Source organism: Podarcis pityusensis, assembly GCF_964106645.2.
Source record: "Podarcis pityusensis genome assembly, chromosome: 7".
NCBI lineage: Eukaryota > Metazoa > Chordata > Lepidosauria > Squamata > Lacertidae > Podarcis > Podarcis pityusensis.
The window spans coordinates 79,556,827-79,579,220 of NC_138031.1; the positions used below are offsets into that span (position 1 = coordinate 79,556,827).

At 42.8% G+C, this 22,394-nt stretch overlaps 1 protein-coding gene across 6 annotated transcripts in view; it reads left to right on the forward strand.

Annotated features, from left to right (window-relative positions):
* The window catches only part of LOC308481901 (catenin delta-2), a 221,982-nt gene that overhangs the window by 101,017 nt on the left and 98,571 nt on the right, over positions 1-22,394 (forward strand). For all 6 annotated transcript variants that reach the window (XM_081014726.1, XM_081014729.1, XM_081014728.1 and 3 more), the window contains one exon: positions 14,103-14,316. In XM_081014726.1, coding sequence (XP_080870852.1) covers positions 14,103-14,316 — 214 coding nt within the window. The remainder of the gene's footprint in view (positions 1-14,102; positions 14,317-22,394) is intronic.

Here is a 22,394-nt window from a genome sequence, read left to right on the forward strand (position 1 = left end):
GCATCAGACATGTCCTCCACCAAATTGTCTCCTTTTTCTCCCTTTGACCGCTCATTGTTGTAGCACCACCAATCCCCAGGCTCAGCCTTCTTCTCTTGGGTTCCTCAGCTGGTGCCTCTCACCATTCCTTTCTGTCCAGCTAGTCCATGACAGCTTCCTTTTGTGGATTATGAAATTTATTTCTTGATTCGCCTATCCTGGGTAAGTCAGAGTATGGCCATGCAAACACGCTGGCTCGTGCCCATTTTGCTACCTCCTGAGCTTTTTGGGTCAGCATGGTGTGGTAACTAAGCCAAGGTATGTCTTAGACTTAGTATGTTGTCTGAAACCAGGATCATGGTTAAGGTCTTACCTCTTTAATCTGTTTGCCCATAAAGTTTGTGGTTAAGGAGGAGAGGCCAGGTTTGGACAACATGCTAAGCCAGACCTTGCCTTAGCTGGCATCCTGAACTGACCTAAAAACCCTGGGAGAAGCAAGCCCTCCACAGGGCTAAGCCATGGTTTGGATTAGTGTTGCATACAAGCAGCGACCAATTTGTATGGGGTTATATTTCAAGGCGGGACGCGGGTGGCGCTGTGGGTTAAACCACAGAGCCTAGGACTTGCTGATCAGAAGGTCGGCGGTTCGAATCCCCACGATGGGGTGAGCTTCCGTTGCTCAGTCCCCGCTCCTGCCAACCTAGCAGTTTGAAAGCACGTCAAAGTGCAAGTAGATAAATAGGTACCGCTCCGGCGGGAAGGTAAACGGCGTTTCCGTGCGCTGCTCTGGTTTGCCAGAAGTGGCTTAGTCATGCTGGCCACATGACCCAGAAGCTGTACGCACGGCTCCCTTGGCCGATAAAGCGAGATGAGCGCCGCAACCCCAGAGTTGGCCATGACTGGACCTAATGGTCAGGGGTCCCTTTACCTTTACCTTACTATATTTCAAGGCACCACGTGCTTACGTGAAATCGTGGATAATTGGAACACCCATTGCAAAAGCCTGCAAATACCTTGTTCTGCCCCTTTTGGTGTTTCTTTTGTGACAATTTTGAGTCACATCTGGGTTTGGCATGAGGAGCATGTGTCTGGTCATGCGCATATCAGACACGCCTAAAACAACTGCTGCCTGTACAAACAAGGCCAAATAGTCTCTCTCCCCACATCCCTTCCACAGGGATGTTAAAACTGTCCTACTTGACCCAGCTTTTGGTCACTAGACATAACTTATATGTAGCATCAGTTATAACTCATGCTCCTGAATATGCAAATTTCCTAGGCTACACATTAAAGAACAAAGAGCTCATTGTATTTTTCTGGACAGGTTCAGCATGCAAAGTACAATTGTTTTTAAACTTCACTGAAATATTGTATATAAAGCAGTAGCTGGATTCATTTAAATTATGTGCATTAATTGTTTTCAGTGTTAGTGTAGTTACCTAATCTAATGCCTTCTTAATTACAGTTTTGCAAATCTGTTTTTAAATGGGATCTGGGTTTCAAATCCCAATTTAGATTTCCTAAACAAATTAGACATTTTGAACTAATGCAGTAATTTGCATACCATTCCCCTCTTATTTTGAGCTTAAATTGATCCAGCACTTTTTGTAACCTGCAACAAATTACTATACTAATGAAGCTAAATGAAGTCATGATGTTGCAGATAAATGGGTTTCCAATAAATCTCACCTACATTTTCTCCTCAAAGAGATCGCATTGTGTGCCGTTCCTCTCCCTTTCCTAGCTATGCTTCTCTAGAACTAGAATTGGGGTATGTTTTCCTTAAATTCTAGGGGCCAGACTAGTATTATTTTTTTTAATGCTTTCTCTTAAAATACAGAATTTACCACTTCTTCTTGTTGTTGTTCCTCTTGGCTTAGTCATGTATCTAAGCCAGGAGGTTGGCAAAGTAAGCTTTGGTAGGAACACAACTACATATTAGATCTAGCCCCATGATTATAATGCTACCCATCTCCTGGATTTTCACCCCTCGTGCAAGGTACTGCTTCAGAAAGAGAGCTGGAGGCCGGGGTGATATCTGACTTGATCAGACATTTGTACTCTGAACCCCTCCGAGCTACTTTCTCACGTGTTGAAGAAAACGTGTGGATTCTTCTCTCAGCAAACAAACAGGTTGGGGCTGGGGCATTTGGGCAAAGAGTCCACCAAGCCAGCTGCGGCTGCTTTTCATGAAAAACCAAAGAGAAAACATTGCAGAACAGAACACACGTAGTGTTTCATGGGAAGAAAAACATAAAATTAGACTGAAGCTGTGCATTTGGTATCAGAGTGGCCGATGGATTATCCTAACACATTTATGTGGTTTTCTTTTTAAAAGTAGGCATGGAAGCCTAAAAAATGTTCTGAAAGAAAAAGAGTTTTGAGGGCAGAAAAGCTCTTTCCCCTTTAGAATGTCCTATTTGACCCAGACGGTAGCAGAGTTTTACCGATTGGGAGCCGCCCAGAGTGGATGGGGAAACCCAGCCAGATGGGCGGGGTATAAATAATAAATTACTATTATTATATTATTATTATTTTACCGATATTAGGGATATTCCAGAATCTCCCATCTGTCCTTCCCTTGAAAGAACAGGCTGAGTGAGATCCTGAGTACAGTGGTACCTTGACTTACAGATGCTTCAGGTTCCAGACCCAGAAATAGTACCTCGGGTTAAGAACTTTACTTCAGGATGAGAACAGAAATTGCGTGGCGGCAGGAGGCCTCATTAGCTGAAGTGGTACCTCAGGTTAAGAACGGACCTCCAGAACAAATTAAGATCTTAACCTGAGGTACCACTGTATTGATAAAACATGGCGTGTTTGGTGACCATGAGACCAAGACTTGGTCTTTCTCTTTTGGCTGCAGTTGTATGCACACTTGAGAGTACACCCCATTGAACACAACAATGGAAGCATCCAAGTAATTAATGCAGAGCACCGGGCTGCTACTGTGTTAAAAAGTAGTGTCTGGTAAGGGTCAAAGGATGGGGTAGGGATGGGGATTAGACATTCCATGTAAGAAGGGCCGGTTCCTTGTCCCTTAATACCTGCCAGATGCCATGTGCAGGGTTTCAGCCACAAGAATACAGGGGTAACTCTCGCTCTGAAAAGGCATATCCAAAGGAAAAGGAGGATGTGGTGTGATTTATGAAGGAAGGACATCCAGGAAGAAAAGCACATGGAATATGTTGAGTTTCTTCTTCTGGTCCTCTTGCTTGGAAGGATTAAAGCCCTTCTTATTGATTATTTTGGCAGATTGCCATTATTTTGGCAGTGCCATTTTGCTGTGATTATTTTGCAGTGATTATTTTGGCAGTGCCATTTTGCTTTCAGTCTCCAGTTAAGTTGCACAGAAACGAACAAACAGGAACGATGCCTCCCTTCGCGCTACCACATACCTATTTATAGAGATCCACTTCACAAAAAAATGAACTGAATGGAGGTAACCTGTTTGGGGCAGCATAGTTCATGTTTCCATGATTAAAACACAGTATATTAGATTTATTCACGGCAGATCTTTGTGTTGCTTCTTTTCTATCTTGCTTTAGAAACATGATTGCAGAGATCAAACCCTTATTATGGAATATTGTGGTGTCTGCTGTTAGCAATTAAGGAAGATTTTCTAGATTCTGCAAGCGACAACGCCAATTATTATTATGCCCTTTTCATAAGTGCTACAATGCTGACGGACTTATAATGAAAGATCTTTGGGACGCACTGATAAGCTTTCACAGTTTCAGCGACTTTATTTAATCAGAGTTGGGAGACAGAGAGAGTAAGCAGCATGTGAACAAATGTCGCAGTAATTTTCCAGAAAACCATGCCTCTATGTTTCTGATTGATACTTTTACAGAATTACCATACCCACTATAGGTAATGTTAATTAGAGCTGCTAGCCCAAATATAGGCTTGCTGTGATACAGTGAAAAAAATAACCGATCTTTTGCCTGCACTGTTTTGTGTATTTATTTATGCACGTAAATGCTCTACTCCCAACACCTTCAGAGTTGTGTAGAACATGACATTGCCATAAAATGATAAAATACTAAGCACAAATAAAAGAATAAGCAAAAGCTGAGCAGGAAAAAGCCAAAGCCACAGTAGCAAAATATTAAAACTGTAAAAAAAGGGGGAGGCATACAAGCAGTCTTCATTAACCCAGTTTGTACGATCGTATCTTGATTTAATAAGCTAGGATATGAATGGGAGTTGTGCTTTGCATACAGTCCCCATTTCCTTCAGCACACTTCAGTACTGCTGTTCCAGAGTCCAGTCACTCCTTTCCAGTCATTGTCGTCCCCCCAGATTTCCGTCCTACTCCACAACAAGCAATCGGCTTTCCATGGCTTCTCGTATGAGGCAGGATCTCTGCCTATCTGCCATTCTGAGAGCAAGAGCACACTGCTGCCGTGTCTCCTTCCATGGCTACTGAGCACGTTCTGTCTTCGGTGGGATTGCTTGTTGGTGCCTCCCTCATGGGTGGGCAAGTGGTTCCATCTGGGCTGCATAATGGCTCTCACAGCCTGAACACCAGAAGTAGAGGGTATAATTCTGTGGTTAGCTAGTTGTTTCTTCTTTGCGTATTTGATGTGCACCTGTATTCCATACGATGAAATTTGGCTTCCTCTAGGCCAGCCTTTCTCAACCTGTGGGTCTCCAGATGTTGTTGGACTACAACTCCCATCACCCCTAGTTAGCAAGGCCAGAGCTCAGGGATGATGGGAGTTGCAGCCCAACAACATCTGGGGACCCACAGGTTGAGAACCGCTGCTCTGGGCAGAGCCGTATTGTTCTTTTAACCCTGATGTTAAGGTATATTGTCACATTTGAACCTTTTTGCATTTTGTTATGTCTGATTCTTGTTGGTTCCTCATCAGAGGTCAAGTGAATCTGCTGAAATCCCCTGGTGTTATATTTGCTGCTCCAAACATTCTGAACTGATGCTACTGGTAACTTCACTTGTACTGAAACTAATTTCAATATGGCTCCTGCCTTAGGTTTTTGTTCTTTGCTGGTATTCCCCAGAACAACTTCTTCCTGCCTACCATGCAACACATAGCAGGAATAAATCTTTTCACCTAGAGACTGTTGTGGTGACCAGCAGCAATTTTATTGTTATTATTTTGTGGTTGCCAGCCTCCTCTATACCCTGGATCCAGCAAATGTTAAAATCTAATCCAGGGTGTCCCAAACTTGGGTCTCCAGCTGTTTATGGACTACAATTCCAATCATCCCTGACCACTGATCCTGCTAGCTAGGAATGATGGGAATTGTAGTCCAAAAACAGATGGAGACCCAAGCTTGGGAAACCCTGATCTAATCAAGCCAGGCTCACTTCCTGATGAGGTAAGCAGTTGTTTGGGTACTGGGCATTAAGAAAACAAAAGGAAGACAAAAGCCAGAGTTTGGGGGCTGTGATGTAAAGTAGAAATAAAGCACCTTTTGGGGTGTTAATGGTGCGAACCCCTCCAGCGTAGGTTCAGGTTCTATGCATGTGTGAATAAACCATATATCATAAAGACACCACAGTCTCTGCTATGCCTCATTTCTGAAATGAAATGCAAACCCTGGGTAAGTGCCTGGAACTGCTGGAATCTCGCACCACTCAAAGATTGGATGCAACGTTATGTTGCCTCTTACCCCATTCCAATCCAACACAAAAAGCAAAGCAGGGTGTAACAATTGCAGCTAGGATTGCAAGTAAGGCCACCACCTCACATTTCTAGGCTAGCCATTTGTGGCACACTGAGGCTGCCTGAGAGTGGCTAACACCATTTTCTCATAGAACAAGCAAGCCTGCTCTTCTTCCAATCTTAAAGAATCGCACTTTTGTCCCTGATCTTCCTGCATTTTGACGGTTTTGCCCATGGGCTTGAGGGCTCTGGAAGCAGCATGGAGAAGTAAACGATTGGTGTTTTCAGATGGCAGCTTCCTTGTTGGTGGGGAAAAGGAGAAGTTTTAACAAACTGTCTCATTACAGAGAGGCATCTTAGCGTTGGAAAAAGAAAGCCCCTCTATGAGGTTCCTTTTGTTTCTTTTCCAGTTCACCCTCTTTTTGGCAGGGGTAGTGCTGATAAGGCATGCCTTGGACTATTTCACAGATGAAAATGTAAAGGTAAAGGGACCCCTGACCATTAGGTCCAGTTGCGGATGACTCTGGGGTTGCGGCGCTCTTCTCGCTCTATAGGCCGAGGGAGCTGGCATTTGTCCACAGACAGCTTCCGGGTCATGTGGGCAGCATGACTAAGCCACTTCTAGCGAACCAGAGCAGTGCACGGAAATGCCATTTACCTTCCCGCCGGAGCGGTACCTATTTATCTACTTGCACTTTGACGTGCTTTGGAACTGCTAGGTTGGCAGGAACAGGGACCGAGCAACAGGAGCTCACCCTGTCATGGGGTTTCGAACCGCCAACCTTCTGATTGGCAAGCCCTAGGCTCTGTGGTTTAGACCACTGCGCCACCCGCATCCTGAAAATAGGAGTAGTCGTGTGGATTTCTAACACTTTGTTTTCCCATTAAAAATCCACGCCTGAGCTCCGCTGCACACCTTGTACGATACCGAGGGCTTTTCTCTGTGTTTATTTACACTTCAATAGCAATTGCTACACCCCATTCTGAAACAGGACACGTTAGTAAATCATAACAGGATTTGCTTTTTTTTAAAGACAATGGCCTGAGGAATACTTTAAAAATTATGAGAAGATGGAAGGAAAATAATGCACCGTTATTTTGTGTGTCACCATTTGTGCTAGAATCAAGGTGCATTGGTCCCTGTACTCACAAAAATTAGCATTGAGTCTTGAAGGGGAGTTGATTGAAATCTAAATAATTCTATAGCATGTGTTTTTACATATCAGTATGTATTTATAGTGTGTTTTATTGTTTTTAAGAACAAGTACAAACAAAATAAAAAACCATAGAATACATAGAAAACTGCTGATTTGCCAGGGACGGGTCCATAAAATAGGTGCTATCCCTGGTAAGAAGGGTAGTTGGAGCATATGATGAAATGCTATTCACATTGGTGTTTGAAGCAGCAACTGCAGGTAAAAAGTTGGCTTGTTGTAGCAAAACTTACCAGCAATGCAGTTTTTAGGATTAATCAACTCGGTCTTCAAGTGATTAACTGACGGGGGTCAATTTTCAATTTTCAGGCTGCTACTTAAAGCAGGTTTGTGTATTTGGGAGTGTGTTTTGGTCATAGAGCAGCCCTTTTCAAATTGCTCACTAACCAAAGATAATAAACACTTGGGGGAGTGTGGCGGCAGACTCCCCCATGAGCTTCCCATTCACTAATACTGGAATTGGCTCTTTGCCGAAGTTGGCTCTTTCCAAATTGCCATTTTTTAAAATTTATGTTTCTCATACTTAAAAAAAAAAAATTCAGAAGCACAAAAATTGAAAAGTGATGCTCTGTAACAGTGGTATATGTTCCTGCCCTTTCACTGCAGTGGTTAAAATGGTTGCATGGAACTACAAAGACTTTCAAGGCCTCTTAAGTTTCTAAATGGGGAAAATGCTAGAGCGAGTGACCTTGGAGCTTACTCAAAGACAGGTAACTGAGCATTAATGGAGGCAGTAGGCTTGCAGGCTGCTCAACCACTTACATACCTGGCTGTAATTCATTCTCAGGCAGTTAGGATGAGTAAGTGCCTTGGCTGGTACTTATCACAGGCAGTAAAAGGTGAAAGTGAGAAGGTGAATGCAATTTGTTTACCACTTGCAGTGTGAAATTATTCCTTTGCTTGCATAGGCATCTGCCACGTTGGGGAAGCATTGCTAAGAAGAAATTGGACATTTCTTTTGAATAAGGTCATAATACTAGTCTTAACAGTGTTTTCTCCCCTCTTTTCCCTCATCTGTCATCTTTCTCTATGTTATCTTTTGTTCAGTATGTTTCTCAGTAGATCCTTTTATTTAGAGTTTCCTTGCAGGGAGTGGGAGAGATACTCACGAGCTGGAATCAGGCGTAGATATTGTTTTAAAATATCAAGTTGCTTTATAACTCTGCATGTGTGTAGGTCAGATCATGTCCTGGTTATATGTGTTGTTGTTTTTTAAAATGATATTTATTGGGGGGAAAAATTTTTAAAGTTACAAAAAAAAAACAAAGTAGAAAAAGAGAAAAACAAACCACTTCCAACAATACAAATTCAAAATAAGAAAGAACAGAAAAAAACAAAAATACACCACAAACATTTAAAAACATTAAAAAACAAATCAATTATTCTCAAATCCTCAACTGTCATTACCTTCTTTCTTTGACCTCCTCCTCCTCCCTTTTTTTGTATCCTAGTTGTTAATTATCACAGCAAATCCTTTCCATATTTCATAATATTCTGTCATTACATTAGCTTAAACTATTTTGATCTTATCTTTCTATAAAAAAACACCTTGAAACTTAAAACTTAAATCTTATCCTTACCAACTTCTCATAACCATAATATTCTTTCATAATTCTTTAAACATTTTTACTAAAGCCGAGTAATTTCATTCCAACATTTTTCTAACATTCATCAATTTTATAAAACAGTCCTAATAGTAAAAAAAAGAAATAAAAACAAATCCAATCTTCATCCAGCGTCCCTTCCTCCTGGTCCCGGGTTTTGTCAGTCCTTATTATCCCATCGATCTAGCGCATTAACCTGGCAACCTTATATCCGAGGCCCTTAAGTCTCTTCCATGTCCCTTCCGCAGCTCTTCTTCATATTTGTAAGTGTATTTTCCCTTGTCTCCTGCTCGTGGGAACTCCAGCTTAGCAATATTTTTGACCCTTCTCGACAGATCAGCCCCTTTTCCATATTCGACACTAAATTCCATGTGGTATTTAAAAACATGTTTCAAAAACCCTCCAAAATTAAGAGCCCCCACAATCCCAAACATCTCACGGCCCATTGCCAGATTTGAAAAGTCCAAACATCCCTGCATAGGGGGGTCAATCCAGCCCCCCATTTCCAAGCCAAACCAAACTTTTTCTTTCCAAATCTGGCATTTTCCAAGTTCATTTGTCAAATCCGAAAGCTCATATTCCTGTTGGGCCTGTTCTATCAGGACACACTCCTGATTTAATTCCTGGGTGGGCTCCACATATTTTCCCACTGTCTGTTCAAAGTTTCCCACTGCCTGTTCAAAATTTCTCATCGAATTCGCCATCAAATTCGTCTTCTCATGTAACTGTTCCAGTAGGGCATTTGTTTTATAGAAAGCACACAACAGAGCTTCTGAATACATTGTCCTGCAAGGTCAAATGTCTATTCCCACGATTGTAATCTGTAACAGCTGCCGGCTCCCTGGAATTAGTTACAGTTTCACAGTCTCCCTCTAGGGGGAAAACTTCTATTTGTTCTTGCAACAAAGTTTTCCTTTCTGAGATATTTTGTCAATATTTGTTCCTTTAAACTACGAAAGGAAACAGTGGAATCACTATGTTTCTCTTCTTTTAGCTACCTGTCAAAAACGTTTGTCTCTGGTTAATGAGCTTCAAACGTCAGCCCTGACACCCCGCTCCAGGATCAGGACGGTGGAAAGTTACTTTACTTTAAACTCACTTCTGCAGGTTTAAACAGTCCGAAAAAAATCCCCCTTCTTCTCCTGCTGTCGAAGGGGGGTTCCACAATTTTAAATGATGAAATCCAATCCTTTAGAGGCGATTTTCTGAGCTCTAGTTTACGTTGTCTTTGCTTTATTCTGTCTACAAAAGAACGGAAGGCTGACTTCCTGTTTAGACCTTCCCGTTTCAGTACCAAATTGAAATAAATTTTTAAATCCAATTCCTTTCTGCTCGCAAGTCCTTATTTAAAGTCCAGTTGTTCAAAGTTTAAGTACTCATGGGTGCTTATTTTAGAATCCAAATTGTCCCAGGAAAAAGGCAGCGCTCTCCGGCAACGGCTATGCGGCTTCACTCCACGGAAATAGCAGTTGACTCACAGCACCGCGCCACTTCCCCCTCTTCACTTCGGAGCCCGTTAGTGGGTTCCTTTGCGGGTTGGGGGGTGCTAAAGGTGCCCGCCGAGTCCCATGGTCACAGGCTTCATCCGCCTGTGATTTTTAAAAGGGTCCCCGCTTCGCCGTAGCGGAGAAGACCCGTTTCGCGCGGAGCTAGTCCCTCCAGTTCAGAGGGAGTCCGCCATTGTCGATGGCGCCACCCTGGAAGTCCATATGTGTTATTTTAATCAGATCCTTGCCTCAAGTATGCTTTTGCATGTGGTTCACTCCCATCAGTACATGTCAGTCAATGTTTGGTTTAACTGCAAGAACGAACGCTGCTTTCTGTCTAAATAAAACTCTTGCCTGAAGATTGTTGGCTCTGCAGTATTGGAGCTGCATGGACGTGACACTTCTGTAACAGTGGCTAGGATATTGCTCCTTGTCTCCAGCTTTCTGATCTGCAAAGGTCATCCAAGCAAAGGTTGAGAGAGTGCGCCTGAAAGAGGTTGCCAAAGCCCAAGACCTCAAAATGTGGCACACATACTTTTGCATATTATGCATTCTGGATCTACTTGATGCATAATAGCATAACTATTACTCTAAGTTACACTGTGCATATTAACTATTCATACTGCAGTACCTGCCGAGACAAGTGGGACTGTGCATCTGCTGCCTATCTCCATGGGGTCTGGGCCTCCTTCACCTCTTCAATCCTTAGTGATGGTGGGCAATCAGCAGTTATGTCCTTTCCCGGTTTCTGCTCAGTGCAGCAGTACAGCAAGCACTGACACAATAGATAATTGTGCCTTGATGAGAAGGAAAATAATTCAGACTGAAATCCAAAGCCACAGCTCTGCAGAGCTACTTCCAGAGCCGGGCTATTCCTGGTGGCAGAAGATGGAGCAGGCAGATCAGGGCCAATCACCCAGGTCAGGTGTGACTGGCTATGAGAGCAACTCAAGGTCTTGTGGATCCCAGGCCAGATCCACTCCCTTCCTCCCTTGGGATGCCTCATTTGGGGGCAAGGATACCTGCCACCAGTGGACCTTCTGCCATCAGCAATGGGGAGCCCAGCAGAAAAAGACCTCCATGCAGTCCATCCCATCTGCCTCAAATGGGGAGTTTGAATTGCAGTCTAATCCGTTGATGGAACAAGTTAAAGTCTTTAAATATCTCGGCCTTATTTTTCAGTCAAGAGGGTAATGGGGAGCGCATCAGAAATATGCAAAGGAAACAGCGTCTGAAAGCCAAAATTCTGACACGCTTTTTTCCATACAAAAGGTGGCAATCACATGCCATCAGCACTTGAAGTGTTTAAAGCTAACACAGTTATTATATGGGGCTCAGATTTGGACAGGATTTACAGAAGCTGTTCAAGTTCCTAAGTTCCTAAGGCAAAAAAAAATTCTGTTCCATCCTGTGTTCCAAATGCTTCATTGCGCTTGGAGGCTAATCTCCCCTCTGTTGAATTACAGATTTGGTGTAGGACATTTAATTATTGCTGTCTGAGGGCTCTTCCTCGTTTCTGTTTGCCCTGTGTTTTCTTCCGTTTGTCCCGAGATTTCTAGGCAATCTGTAGAAAACCCAGTTGACATTTGTTCCAATTCAGTGGCAAGCAGCGGGTTTTCCTGGGGGAAGCGGTGGCACAAAAGAAAAAACCTCTCAGGTCTGTGCCTGGAAATCACAGGAGAAACGGGAGTGTGGATGAGCCCCAAATACTTCTCATTTACTTGGCAATAAGTAAGATTCAATCACCTGTACACTAGTCACAAAAGCAGTTCTAGCAAGTTAGGGGAAACAATACCCTAAACCCATTTCCCTGATGTGCTCATTTTATGTATGATGGGAATGTTTAATCTGGGAGAGTATTCAAAATGTGATCCACCAATTGCAGTCTAAAGAGCTACAGCCCAGCAAGAGGGAGAAAGTGTAGGATTGCAGCTGTGAAGGAAAGAGCTTCTATTTGCATTCTGGTCAGATTAGCACCCACGTGCTGTTTGTTTGTTTGTTTGTTTGTTTGTTTGTCTTGTTTTGTTTTTACATAACTTGGTCCCAACTTTGAGCTTGTTAGTTGTGCTTCAAGCTTCAGCTTTGGACAGCTGTGTGAAAAAATAATAATAATATTATGACATTATCACAAACGCCTACGTAAGAACACTACACTGTTAATCTTAATTATTAATTGACTTTAGTACTTAGTGAAGCATATCCATGATACACAGTGCTAATTAACATCAGTGGAGTATTAACCAGAAAATCTGCTTCAGTGGGGGTGGAGGGTGGAGTTCCAGATTAAACCTCTCTGCACCTAAGCTTTGCTCCCCTAGTTATTTCAAATAGCTTCCCCCTCCCTGTCCCTCTCCAATTTACAAATTGATAGGGAGACTTGAACAAAATAACTATCTCCTCTACATGTTTCCATAATTTTTGCATCTTCCTCTTTAACACAGGGTGAATGTAAACAATTGTCATGGACCCCTTGGTTCCATAAGGTTCAGGTATGAGATGGCAGCCCCAGACAGATGGAGTAGGAAGGAAGATGGAGAAGATGGTGGGGCAAATAGAAGGCAGGCACTTGGGGATTGAGGATGCAGGTCCTTCACTTGGAACTAGAAATTAAGAGAGGTGGAAGCCCTCTCCTGTGGAGCACAGAGACCCATTAGCTGGACAGGGGGCTCTGACCAACCAGAGGACGGAGAAGTTGCACAAGAGAAGTTGGAGGGGCAGGACATAGTCTTGTTTCTGCATGCTCAGCATTGCCTTCAGAGGTGGGATCAGCTGCACTCACGTGCAGCAAACTTGTAGGGTGAGAGAGTGTCATGAGTGAGCCCTCCCTGCCTCAACTTTAAAAGCTTGATGACAGGCGAGTCAACTTTGGGGGCATCTTTGTAGCAGCTTCCACTTGGTTAGGTATCTCTTGCCTTGCTCGTAACGCTGAAACCTTGACTGGGGCTCCTACCTATAGTTTTCGAAGCGCTAGCACCGAAGATGCTTTCTGCATTCCCTGCTTTCAGCTTTGCTCCTTTTTGGGGACTTTGGCTGCCTTTCCTTCTGTGATAGGAACCTGACAGCAACCAACGTGTCCTCTGTAGAAGTTTGCCCTTTTAACACTGCCTTTAAGTGCAGCAGTATAGAGTGTTTTGTCACTTCTTCTCGATGGTGGGCTCATTTCATTTAGTGGATTCATATCCTGCTTTTCCACTGAAGTCATCAAAGTGGCTTATAGTATTTTTTAAAATGTTGTCAATCTGTTTTAAGCCATTTGCTCACAACAAAACAATACCCGCCCAGCCAGAGGAGGAAAAGCTGCCTGCACTTGTATCCATGGAGTGGTACCCATCTCTCTTCCCTGAAGTCTGCACCGCAATACAATTGGTGTTGTTTGTCTGGCAGCGGAGAGTCTGCTGTCTTCTTGAAAGTTTTCTCACATTGATAATGATGTCCGCATAAGTTTCCAGATATACACATATTTCAAAAGACCACATTTTTCTGCCTAGTTCCATAGCAGGTGGGAATGATAGCATGTCTTGTAGATTGTCAACTCACCAATTTCCTTGTAACTCCTGCAGATACTGAGTATTTGTTGATACCTTTCTCTGGGCAATCTAGAAAGTGCTATAGCTGAATTATACAGTGTTGATACATAATTAGTGGGAGCAGTTAGAAACTGGTGTTCCAGTCATTGTTCTGGGCAATAATTCTGATGACAGCTGTCACCATACACCATGAAATCAATTCGTAAGTGCAGGTGGTGCCTCATGTCCCTGAAGGTGGCTTATTTTGTTCCCTCCAAGTGGTGGTGGGAGGAATTTCTCTTCCAGCACCTGTACAGTTGCTTTGATTGGAATTTCATCATCATCATCAAACCTTTTATTGGCGTCACATACAAATATCCATAGCAAATCAATACAGACTTACCGCCTTCCCAGTGACACAAAAACATTTGTCGAATGAAAGAGGCATGTTGGGATACGCTACTCTCAGCCATCCTAACAAAGATCATTTGATTGGAATTTTATTCTTCCCATATCAAGAGCTTTTATTTCCCATAGTTCCTTTGAAAGCAAATAAAACGGTCTAATGTGCACATGTGCTCTCTCCTTTCTAATGGCTATCTAAAACTATTGATACCTTAAAACTCTCATTGACTATCAGCCACTGATTTTGAATTTAATTTGAACATTAATGTTGCAGATAAGAAGACAAGGAGGAATACAGTTACTGGTGGACCTATTGGACCATCGAATGACAGAAGTCCACCGTAGTGCCTGTGGAGCGCTGAGGAATTTGGTGTATGGGAAAGCCAACGACGACAACAAAATTGCTTTGAAAAACTGTGGGGGTATTCCAGCACTAGTACGATTACTGCGCAAGACTACAGATTTGGAAATCAGAGAACTAGTCACAGGTTTGACTATTTTTTCATTTATTGTACTGTATGCTAAGGATTAGCAGTGCGCTTCTGCCTTTGCTTAGCTGAGGAAGACATTTCAATGAGGTTAAGCGGACCTAAGTTTCCTGGTGGATTGTGGCGAAGTTATTTTAAGAATGTACTTGTGAGAAATGACTAAGGGCAATCTTGTGCTTGTAAACATGTATATCATATACATATATTCATTAGGAAGCCAGGTTTCTTGTCAGTGGCAGATGCAGGACAGGTACTGGGCAATGTGTGGAAAAGCAAGTGGTACAACGGTGCGTTGTTTCGGCCGCAATTTTTTTCCACACTCCTGCTGTTTCTAATGAGTTACTGAATTGAAAACTATAGGCCGGCTGGGTGGGACAGAATTAAACTCTCTCAAAACATGTAATGTGGTGGTTGGGTTTGTTTGTTTTTTAACATTCTATTTTAAGACTTTCAGGACCCTTTTTTTAATGATTTAAGCCTCTTTTAAGACCTCTGTCCCAAGAAAATAATCATGAGTTGCTCACATTTTTTCCTCACTGCAGGCTATGTGACTCATGGTTATGGATTCTAAATGCAGAATTTTAAACATACGTACATTGAATTCCATGTCTTAATCATCCGGCCTTTCATCTCTTACCTGTTGGGCAGAATTAATTAGATTCTTCTTGTCGTAAGGATGCTGTGCCTACATGGTGTTCAGGAGCTGGTTCCTAATGAGTGACAGAATTACAGGCAGACCCAGTAAAGTGAAAACTGGTAGTTCATTGTCAATGTACTGCTTCAGTGCTTGGTTGTGTTATCTGCCCCCTGCCTTCAGGGAGTAATATGCAAGCTTACTATGAACAAATGAGGAGCAAGCTGCTAATCATCTTAATCAACTACATCCAACTTGCACAGTGAATATCTGCTGATGTGAGAGATGAGTTCCCTTTACCCTTTTTCCTTTTTTAAAAAAGGGCATTTTTTTATGTCCTTCCCTCTCAGTATATGTTGTATTCTTGAAACATACTGAACTAATGCAGAAAAGAAATCCCAGGTAATAAGGTTTTAAACTAGTTGCTTTTAAATTGTATTATGCTTTCGTTGACATTCTTTCACAGAATGAGGCAGAGTATACAATAGTTAGTGGCTGAAGCATAAATAACATGGCCCTTTAAGTATATTAGCAAACTGTGCAAAACAAGCTTCATTTTCCCAGCCTGTGAGTCTGGGTGAAACTCAAGGTGAGAGCTGAGGCGATTTCACCCGGTATCTCGTGGGCAGAGGCCAATTTCCCCCCCCCCACACACACACACATCACGGTATATCGCCAAACCACAATATTTAGCTGGCAATACACGGCAACGTTGAGAAGCTGCTGTTGCCCAGTCCTAATCGGCAGTCGGTGCACAGAAGAAAAATAACTCATAGTTTCGTGACGTTTCTGCTTATAGAATCATAGAATCATAGAGTTGGAAGAGACCACAAGGGCCATCGAGTCCAACCCCCTGCCAAGCAGGAAACACCATCAGAGCACTCCTGACATATGGTTGTCAAGCCTCTGCTTAAAGACCTCCAAAGAAGGAGACTCCACCACACTCCTTGGCAGCAAATTCCACTGTCGAACAGCTCTTACTGTCAGGAAGTTCTTCCTAATGTTTAGGTGGAATCTTCTTTCTTGTAGTTTGGATCCATTGCTCCGTGTCCGCTTCTCTGGAGCAGCAGAAAACAACCTTTCTCCCTCCTCTATGTGACATCCTTTTATATATTTGAACACGGCTATCATATCACCCCTTAACCTCCTCTTCTTCGCTTCAGGTGTGCTTAACCTTTTCAAAAAGCAAACTAACAAATAGTTCCATGTAGGTGACATATCTGTGGTCTAAGCCAGGTGTGAAGAACTTCTGGCCCTCCAGCATCTTGCTAGGGTTTTCCAATCCTACAACTCCCATCACCCCTGGCTCTTACCGTGCTTGCTAGGGCTGATGGGAGTTGTAGTTCAGCAACATCTGGAGGGGTGAAGGTTCCTCAGCCTTGTTCTCAAGTAGGGAGCACCTCTGCTTGTGGAACTTGCATGTGGCCAAGCTTGTGGAGGCGTCTTAATGGGTGACTCCATGTAATCAAGTAATACAGTCCGCTTAATGTTTGAGTATTTTACAAATACCTCACAAAATACAGCAAATAGTTTATAGAGCTCAGGTTACCCATTTCCTCTCCAGCCCACAAAACTTTGATTTTTCTGTGAATTTACATGTCTAAGCAAGGTTATGGCAATTACACCATCATTAAAAGATTTCTAATTAACATAAACAAGCATGAAGACTATTCGGCTCAGAATAATTAGTGCGGATAGAAAGCACATCTGAGACGTGGAGCATCAGGCCTCCCCTGACAAACCTGTAGCCAGGTGGCCTTTGTCCAGCATTTCCCCTCTCTTGGATCAAAGAGTGAGGGGAGTGGCAAATTGAATAATCCAGACAGAGGCTACCAGAGAAAATGGAAAAAAGCAGCAGTGGATGGCTGAGACTTGTCACTCCTCTTAATGTCATGAATGAATGAATCTTTATTTGCCTTAGCCTTCGGCCATAGCAATAAAACAACAATACGATATGCAAAGAATAGAAATAAAAAGTCAATTATGCAAAATACATTTTAGGGTTTTGAATGTTATGAGATTAAAGAAGCTAGTTTGAAATCCACTTTCTGTGAGCATTCATCCACCTTGATTTACCGATAGTGAGAAATAGTTCCTATTCATCTGGCCGCCAACATTTAATATTCTATTTACATCTGGGATGTAAGAAAATGCCATGCCAAGACAGACCATTGGTCTTTCTAGCTCAGTGACTGGCTGTCTCTCTCTAGGTCTCTGTCTTCCTGCCCCGACCTGGCCACAGTGATCCATGCGACGGTCACCTCCAGGCTTGACTACTGTAATTCGCTCTACGTGGGGCTGCCCTTGAAGCTGTCCCAGAAACTCCAGCGGGTGCAGAATGCTGCAGCGAGGCTCCTCATGGGGTCTCTGCCATGGGAGCATATTCACCCAGTGCTTTTCCAGCTGCACTAGCTCCTGGTGGAGTACAGGGTCAGATTTAAGGTGCTGGTTTTGACCTTTAAAGCCCTTCAAGGCCTAGGACCCTCGTACCTACGGGACCGCCTCTCCTGGTATGCTCCATGGAGAGCCTCAAGGTCCATAAATAGCAACACCCTAGTGGTCCCGGGCCCTAAGGAAGTTAGATTAGCTTCAACCAGAGCCAGGGCCTTTTCAACACTGGCTCCGGCCTGGTGGAACGCTGTGTCTCATGAGACCAGGATCTGATTTCTTTCCGCAGTGCCTGTAAGACAGAGTTGTTCCGCCTGGCTTTTGGCTTGGAGCCAATTTGATTCCCTCCCCCTCTTTCTTTTTTCTTTTTCCTTTCTCCTCCTGTGATGAGGCTGCATTTTAATATTTTAATGTTTCAGTATTTTAATGTTGTATTTTAATCTTGTTTTCATTCAACTTGTTTTTATTATTGCTTGTTAGCCGCCCTGAGCCCGGCCTTAGCTGGGGAGGGCAGGGTATAAATAAAAATTATTATTATTATTATTATTATTATTATTAGGATTTACAGACTGGTTCTCTCCCAACCCTAGCTGGAGATGCCACAGACTGAACCTGGTATCTACATCCCTTCTCTTGCTTTGTTGAAAAATTTTAACAGGATCCTCATTTTGCATTGAACAAGCACAGAAGGGCCAACGTCTGACTACACCAACTGACATACTCCCAAGTGAGCCTGGGCACAAATGGCCTTTCTTCCCCAACTTTGAAAGCCAACAATATACTTGGGTACACCCTATCCCACAATACTTCAGCTGCTCACTTCTATTACTTGTGTCTTGGCTCGTAAACTGCTGAAGGCCATGAGTCTGACAAAGACTTTGTTGCTGTTTACACTTGAGAATAGTTTGGTCCATGGTTTAGTTAGTCTGATAATAGGCCAGATCGGTATTTCCCAACCTTGGGATCCCCAGCTGTTTTCGGACTACAATTCCCACCATCCCTGACTAGCTAGGGATGATGGGAGTTGTAGTCCAAAAACAGCTGGAGACCCAAGGCTGGGAAACACTGGCAGAGACTGGCCATTTTTCAGCTCCCTGATCCTAGCATATTTGACATGTTTGGGAAGACCACCACCCATTAGCTTATAAGGAAAGGTTTGCACACAGATGTCATTGATGGAGGCAGCGGGAAGGGGGGGGGGCGCCACGCAAACGCAAATCCCACGTGTGCTTTATAGCCACACTTGTGGTTTGAGAGCCACTGGTTTAGAAAGCCTCAATAAAGAACAGCATGTTTAGGGAAACTTTTAATGTTTCATAGATTACTGTATTTTAATATTCTGTTGGGAGTCGCCCAGAGAGGCTGGGGAAACCCAGCCAGATGGGCGGGGTATAAATAAATAAATTATTTATTATTATTATTATTATTATTATTATTATTATTAGTGTTTATTCCATTTGTAGAATGGAACACAAGAAAATGTAGTTTGCCTTTCCCTCACAACACCCTGAAGCTGAGAGACAGCAGTGGGCTAAAATACCACTCAGTGAGTCTCTTGGCTACTCATTTAGCTCTTTCCTAAACAGGTCAAGTATTTTGCAATCACTTGGTTAAGTTCTTGCAAAAGCTCAAACCTTGTTCAATCACTTACGAAAGACCTGGCAGGGTTCACTGGTCTATACCTGCTCTCCCAGGGGGAAAGAAAGCTTACCTTTGGCATGTAAGCTTGATTCTTCCTGCAAGCAGCCCTACTGGGAAAATTACACTATTTGTGTTCGTTTCTACTGGGGTAATTGCCTTCTGACACTTAGCTTATGTTAGTACCCTTACTTGATTTCTCACCCCATATCTACTCATTACAAGCAGAGACATCTTACATTTGGAGCAGAGACTGGCTTCTTCTCTGTTCCAAACTATTCCCTTCCAGGTTGCTCTTTCCCTTGCAGAGTTTTCCAAACGCAGCTTCGACAGGGAGCTGTAAATCGGATGTAGGGGGTGAGGGAGGGCAGCAGTTTTGTGTGTAATTTGTTAGCATTTCTCAAAATAATAATAATAATAATAATAATAATAATAATAATAATTTTAAAATGTGTTATTTTGTTAGAGTAAAATGTGACTTAAAATTTTGTTTTAACACCCAAGAAGATTGGAAGAAAACCCACACAGAGCAGTGACTCTCGCAGAGGTTAAACGGGTAACCTCCTCTGAGGGAAAGCAATTCCAGCATATTGCTGCATTGTCTGTGACTGAATGTTCAGTTGCTCCTGTTGCAGACATTCTGCAGAACTGCCTGCCCCACAGGAGGCACACAGAATCTCACTGGGATTAATCAATGTTGTTGCTTTTTCCTACTAGCATACTTCTAGTTATCACAAATCACAGTCCTGTGTCCAGCATCCAATCTGAAAGAGGCTGTTCTGCCCACGCTACCTTCCAGGCAGTTTCACTCTGTAACATATTGGAACCCACTAGGGGGAAAAGTGCTCAGAGCAAACTTTAAAACTCCTTTGTGGAGAATAAAACCCAAACATGGAAAGAAGGGAGGTCACCATATAATGGTTGTGCTGTCGAGGTAGAGCTCCTACTATTGTTGAGGAACATGATTTAGGGGTACAACGCTTCCTGCATCTGAAAATTAAAATTAAGAAGTCATTGTTTACAAGATGGTTGAAACTTTGTTTTTTTTAAGAAAGGGGGAAATGACAGCATCTATCCTCTTCAAACAAGGCATGCTGATTGCTAATCATTGCCTGTGGGGGCAAGGGGGGGGGAGGAGAGAACAAGCTCTGAGAAATCTGGAGTGACTTCAGTTTGTGAATCAAGTGGTTTTTCTTGCTGTTTCTCATTCCTCATTTTCTTCAGCTTCAACACTTCCCTTGCCACAAACTGGAATAAAATGCAAAGCATTTTAAATAGCATAGGATTTTGCATGGTGACATAGCATGTTGTATTTGCATTCCTATGCATAACTGACTAGCAGAAATCACAAGATGTAGCTGACTAGCACACAGTTAGGTAGAAGGCTAGGCTAGGAATATTCCCCATTATTGTCTAGTTCTGTGTGTGCAATAAATAGATGATAGATAGATAGATAGATAGATAGATAGATAGATAGATAGATAGATGATAGATAGATAGATGGATGATATATATTTTGGTGAGTAAAGAGAAGCAATCAGTGATGTGTGGTTTGCCAACTCCTTTACTTTTTTGAGAAGCACACTATAGAGCAGGCATGGCCAAACTTGGCCCTCCAGCTGTTTTGGGACTACAATTCCCATCATCCCTGACCACTGGTCCTGTTAGCTGGGGTTCATGGGAGTTGTAGTCCCAAAACAGCTGGAGAGCCAAGTTTGGCCATGCTTGCTATAGAGGAAAGGGAATGGGCATCATCTTTCTCTCATGACCTACTACTGTGTTCTAAATTTAAATACGAGACACAGCTAGTAGTACTTCTTGTCACATAACGAGGAAACTGCCACTGCTTTTAACTGTGAGGTATTGTAAATGAGCATGGCAGAAGAAAATGTCGCCTTGGAAAGTTTTCCCTCTTCATTTCTCTGCTTTCTCAGTGAAAAATTCAGTACTACCTATGCATCTTCTGAGATGTCAGGGGAAAACAAAATGTGAAAGTATTGCTCCCCCCCAATGCCCATTTCTTTCACATCCTTCCAATCAAAATCCGTTGAATTGGGAGCCATAGGAAAATACAAATCCCATGAGACCCAGTAGGGATGGTAAAGCGTTTCTCCATTTACGGTGGACCAGAGATCTTCAAAGGCTCTCTTGGCCCTATCAGTGAGCCATCTCCTTCAAATCTCCTCAAGGGGTTTAGCTTCGAAGGGGTGGGGAAACTGGCAGGGAGCAATAAGAGCAAGACCACGTTAGGACTAAGGCCTGACTTCGAAGAGACTTGGGCCCAGTTCATAACTGGGGGCAGGGAGGCTGAATTTGCCAAATTCCTAGTTCTGAGTTCATTTGTAGTAATTGCAAATGTGGCTGAAATTTCTGCACACTGCTACAGCCGCATTTCCTTATCCAAACCGATTGTTCATTCAGTTAAAACTCTCAGAATGAAAAGAAAGGTCACCAGGGTGGGGGTGGGGAATATAAATGCAGCATATTCCTCAAGGAGGGTATTTGTGCAGTTAAGATGATGTAATGTTTTCATCAGTCCCATTTGCCGAGTGCCTTTTCGTAAAGTATTTTGACATTTAGTGTAGGATGGTTATTCAGATTCGCTTAAACAGAATTATGGTTGAATGGAGGGTATCTCCTATGCCGGATTCTTAATCACTTAATCAACTTAATAAGTTTCTGCAAAAGTGCCCTTGACATTAGCTTAGTTACTGAAGTGCATAAACACAGATGTGTAATTTTTACTGCAACATCAACGGTGGCACAGCTATTTATAGTAGCCTCAAACTTTTAAGGCCTAAAGGCTTTCATATGGAAAGAACACAGTGTGTAAGAGGAATTGTTTTAAATTCTGATAGCTCCATTAGATGTTTCATTACTTGTTCGTAAGCACCGGCAGCATGTAAGCAACTACAATGCCGTCGGTGGTCAGAAAACATGATCCGACTACGGCACGGGAGGCTGCAGTGGCAAATCGGGCAGATGAGCTCACACAAATCCTTAGGGTGGAGGTACCACAATATGTTCTGTTACTGCTTTCATAGACATTACTATGAAATTACTATCATTATGGTGAGCAAGGTGTTTTGGAAGGAGAGCCTATTTATTGCAGCAGACCCACCTGAGAAGTGTATATATGAGAGAAAAAGAACAACGTCTTGTTGGGGGAAGAATGGGCCATCTTGCATCAGGAATGGCGGAAAGGCTCACTACTACCACATAGTGCTGCGTTTAAGTGCAGCATGTTATTTTCCTCCCTAGATAGTATTCACTTATATGAGGAAAAAATAAGTTGGAAGAGCATGACTTGGAATGGGGGCTTAAGCTGCCCTTGGTGAATGCAGGACCTGGTTTCAGGGACACGTTCTGCATGAAGAAAAGGATCTTTGTATTTTAGCTCTCAGTACACACATGTGCT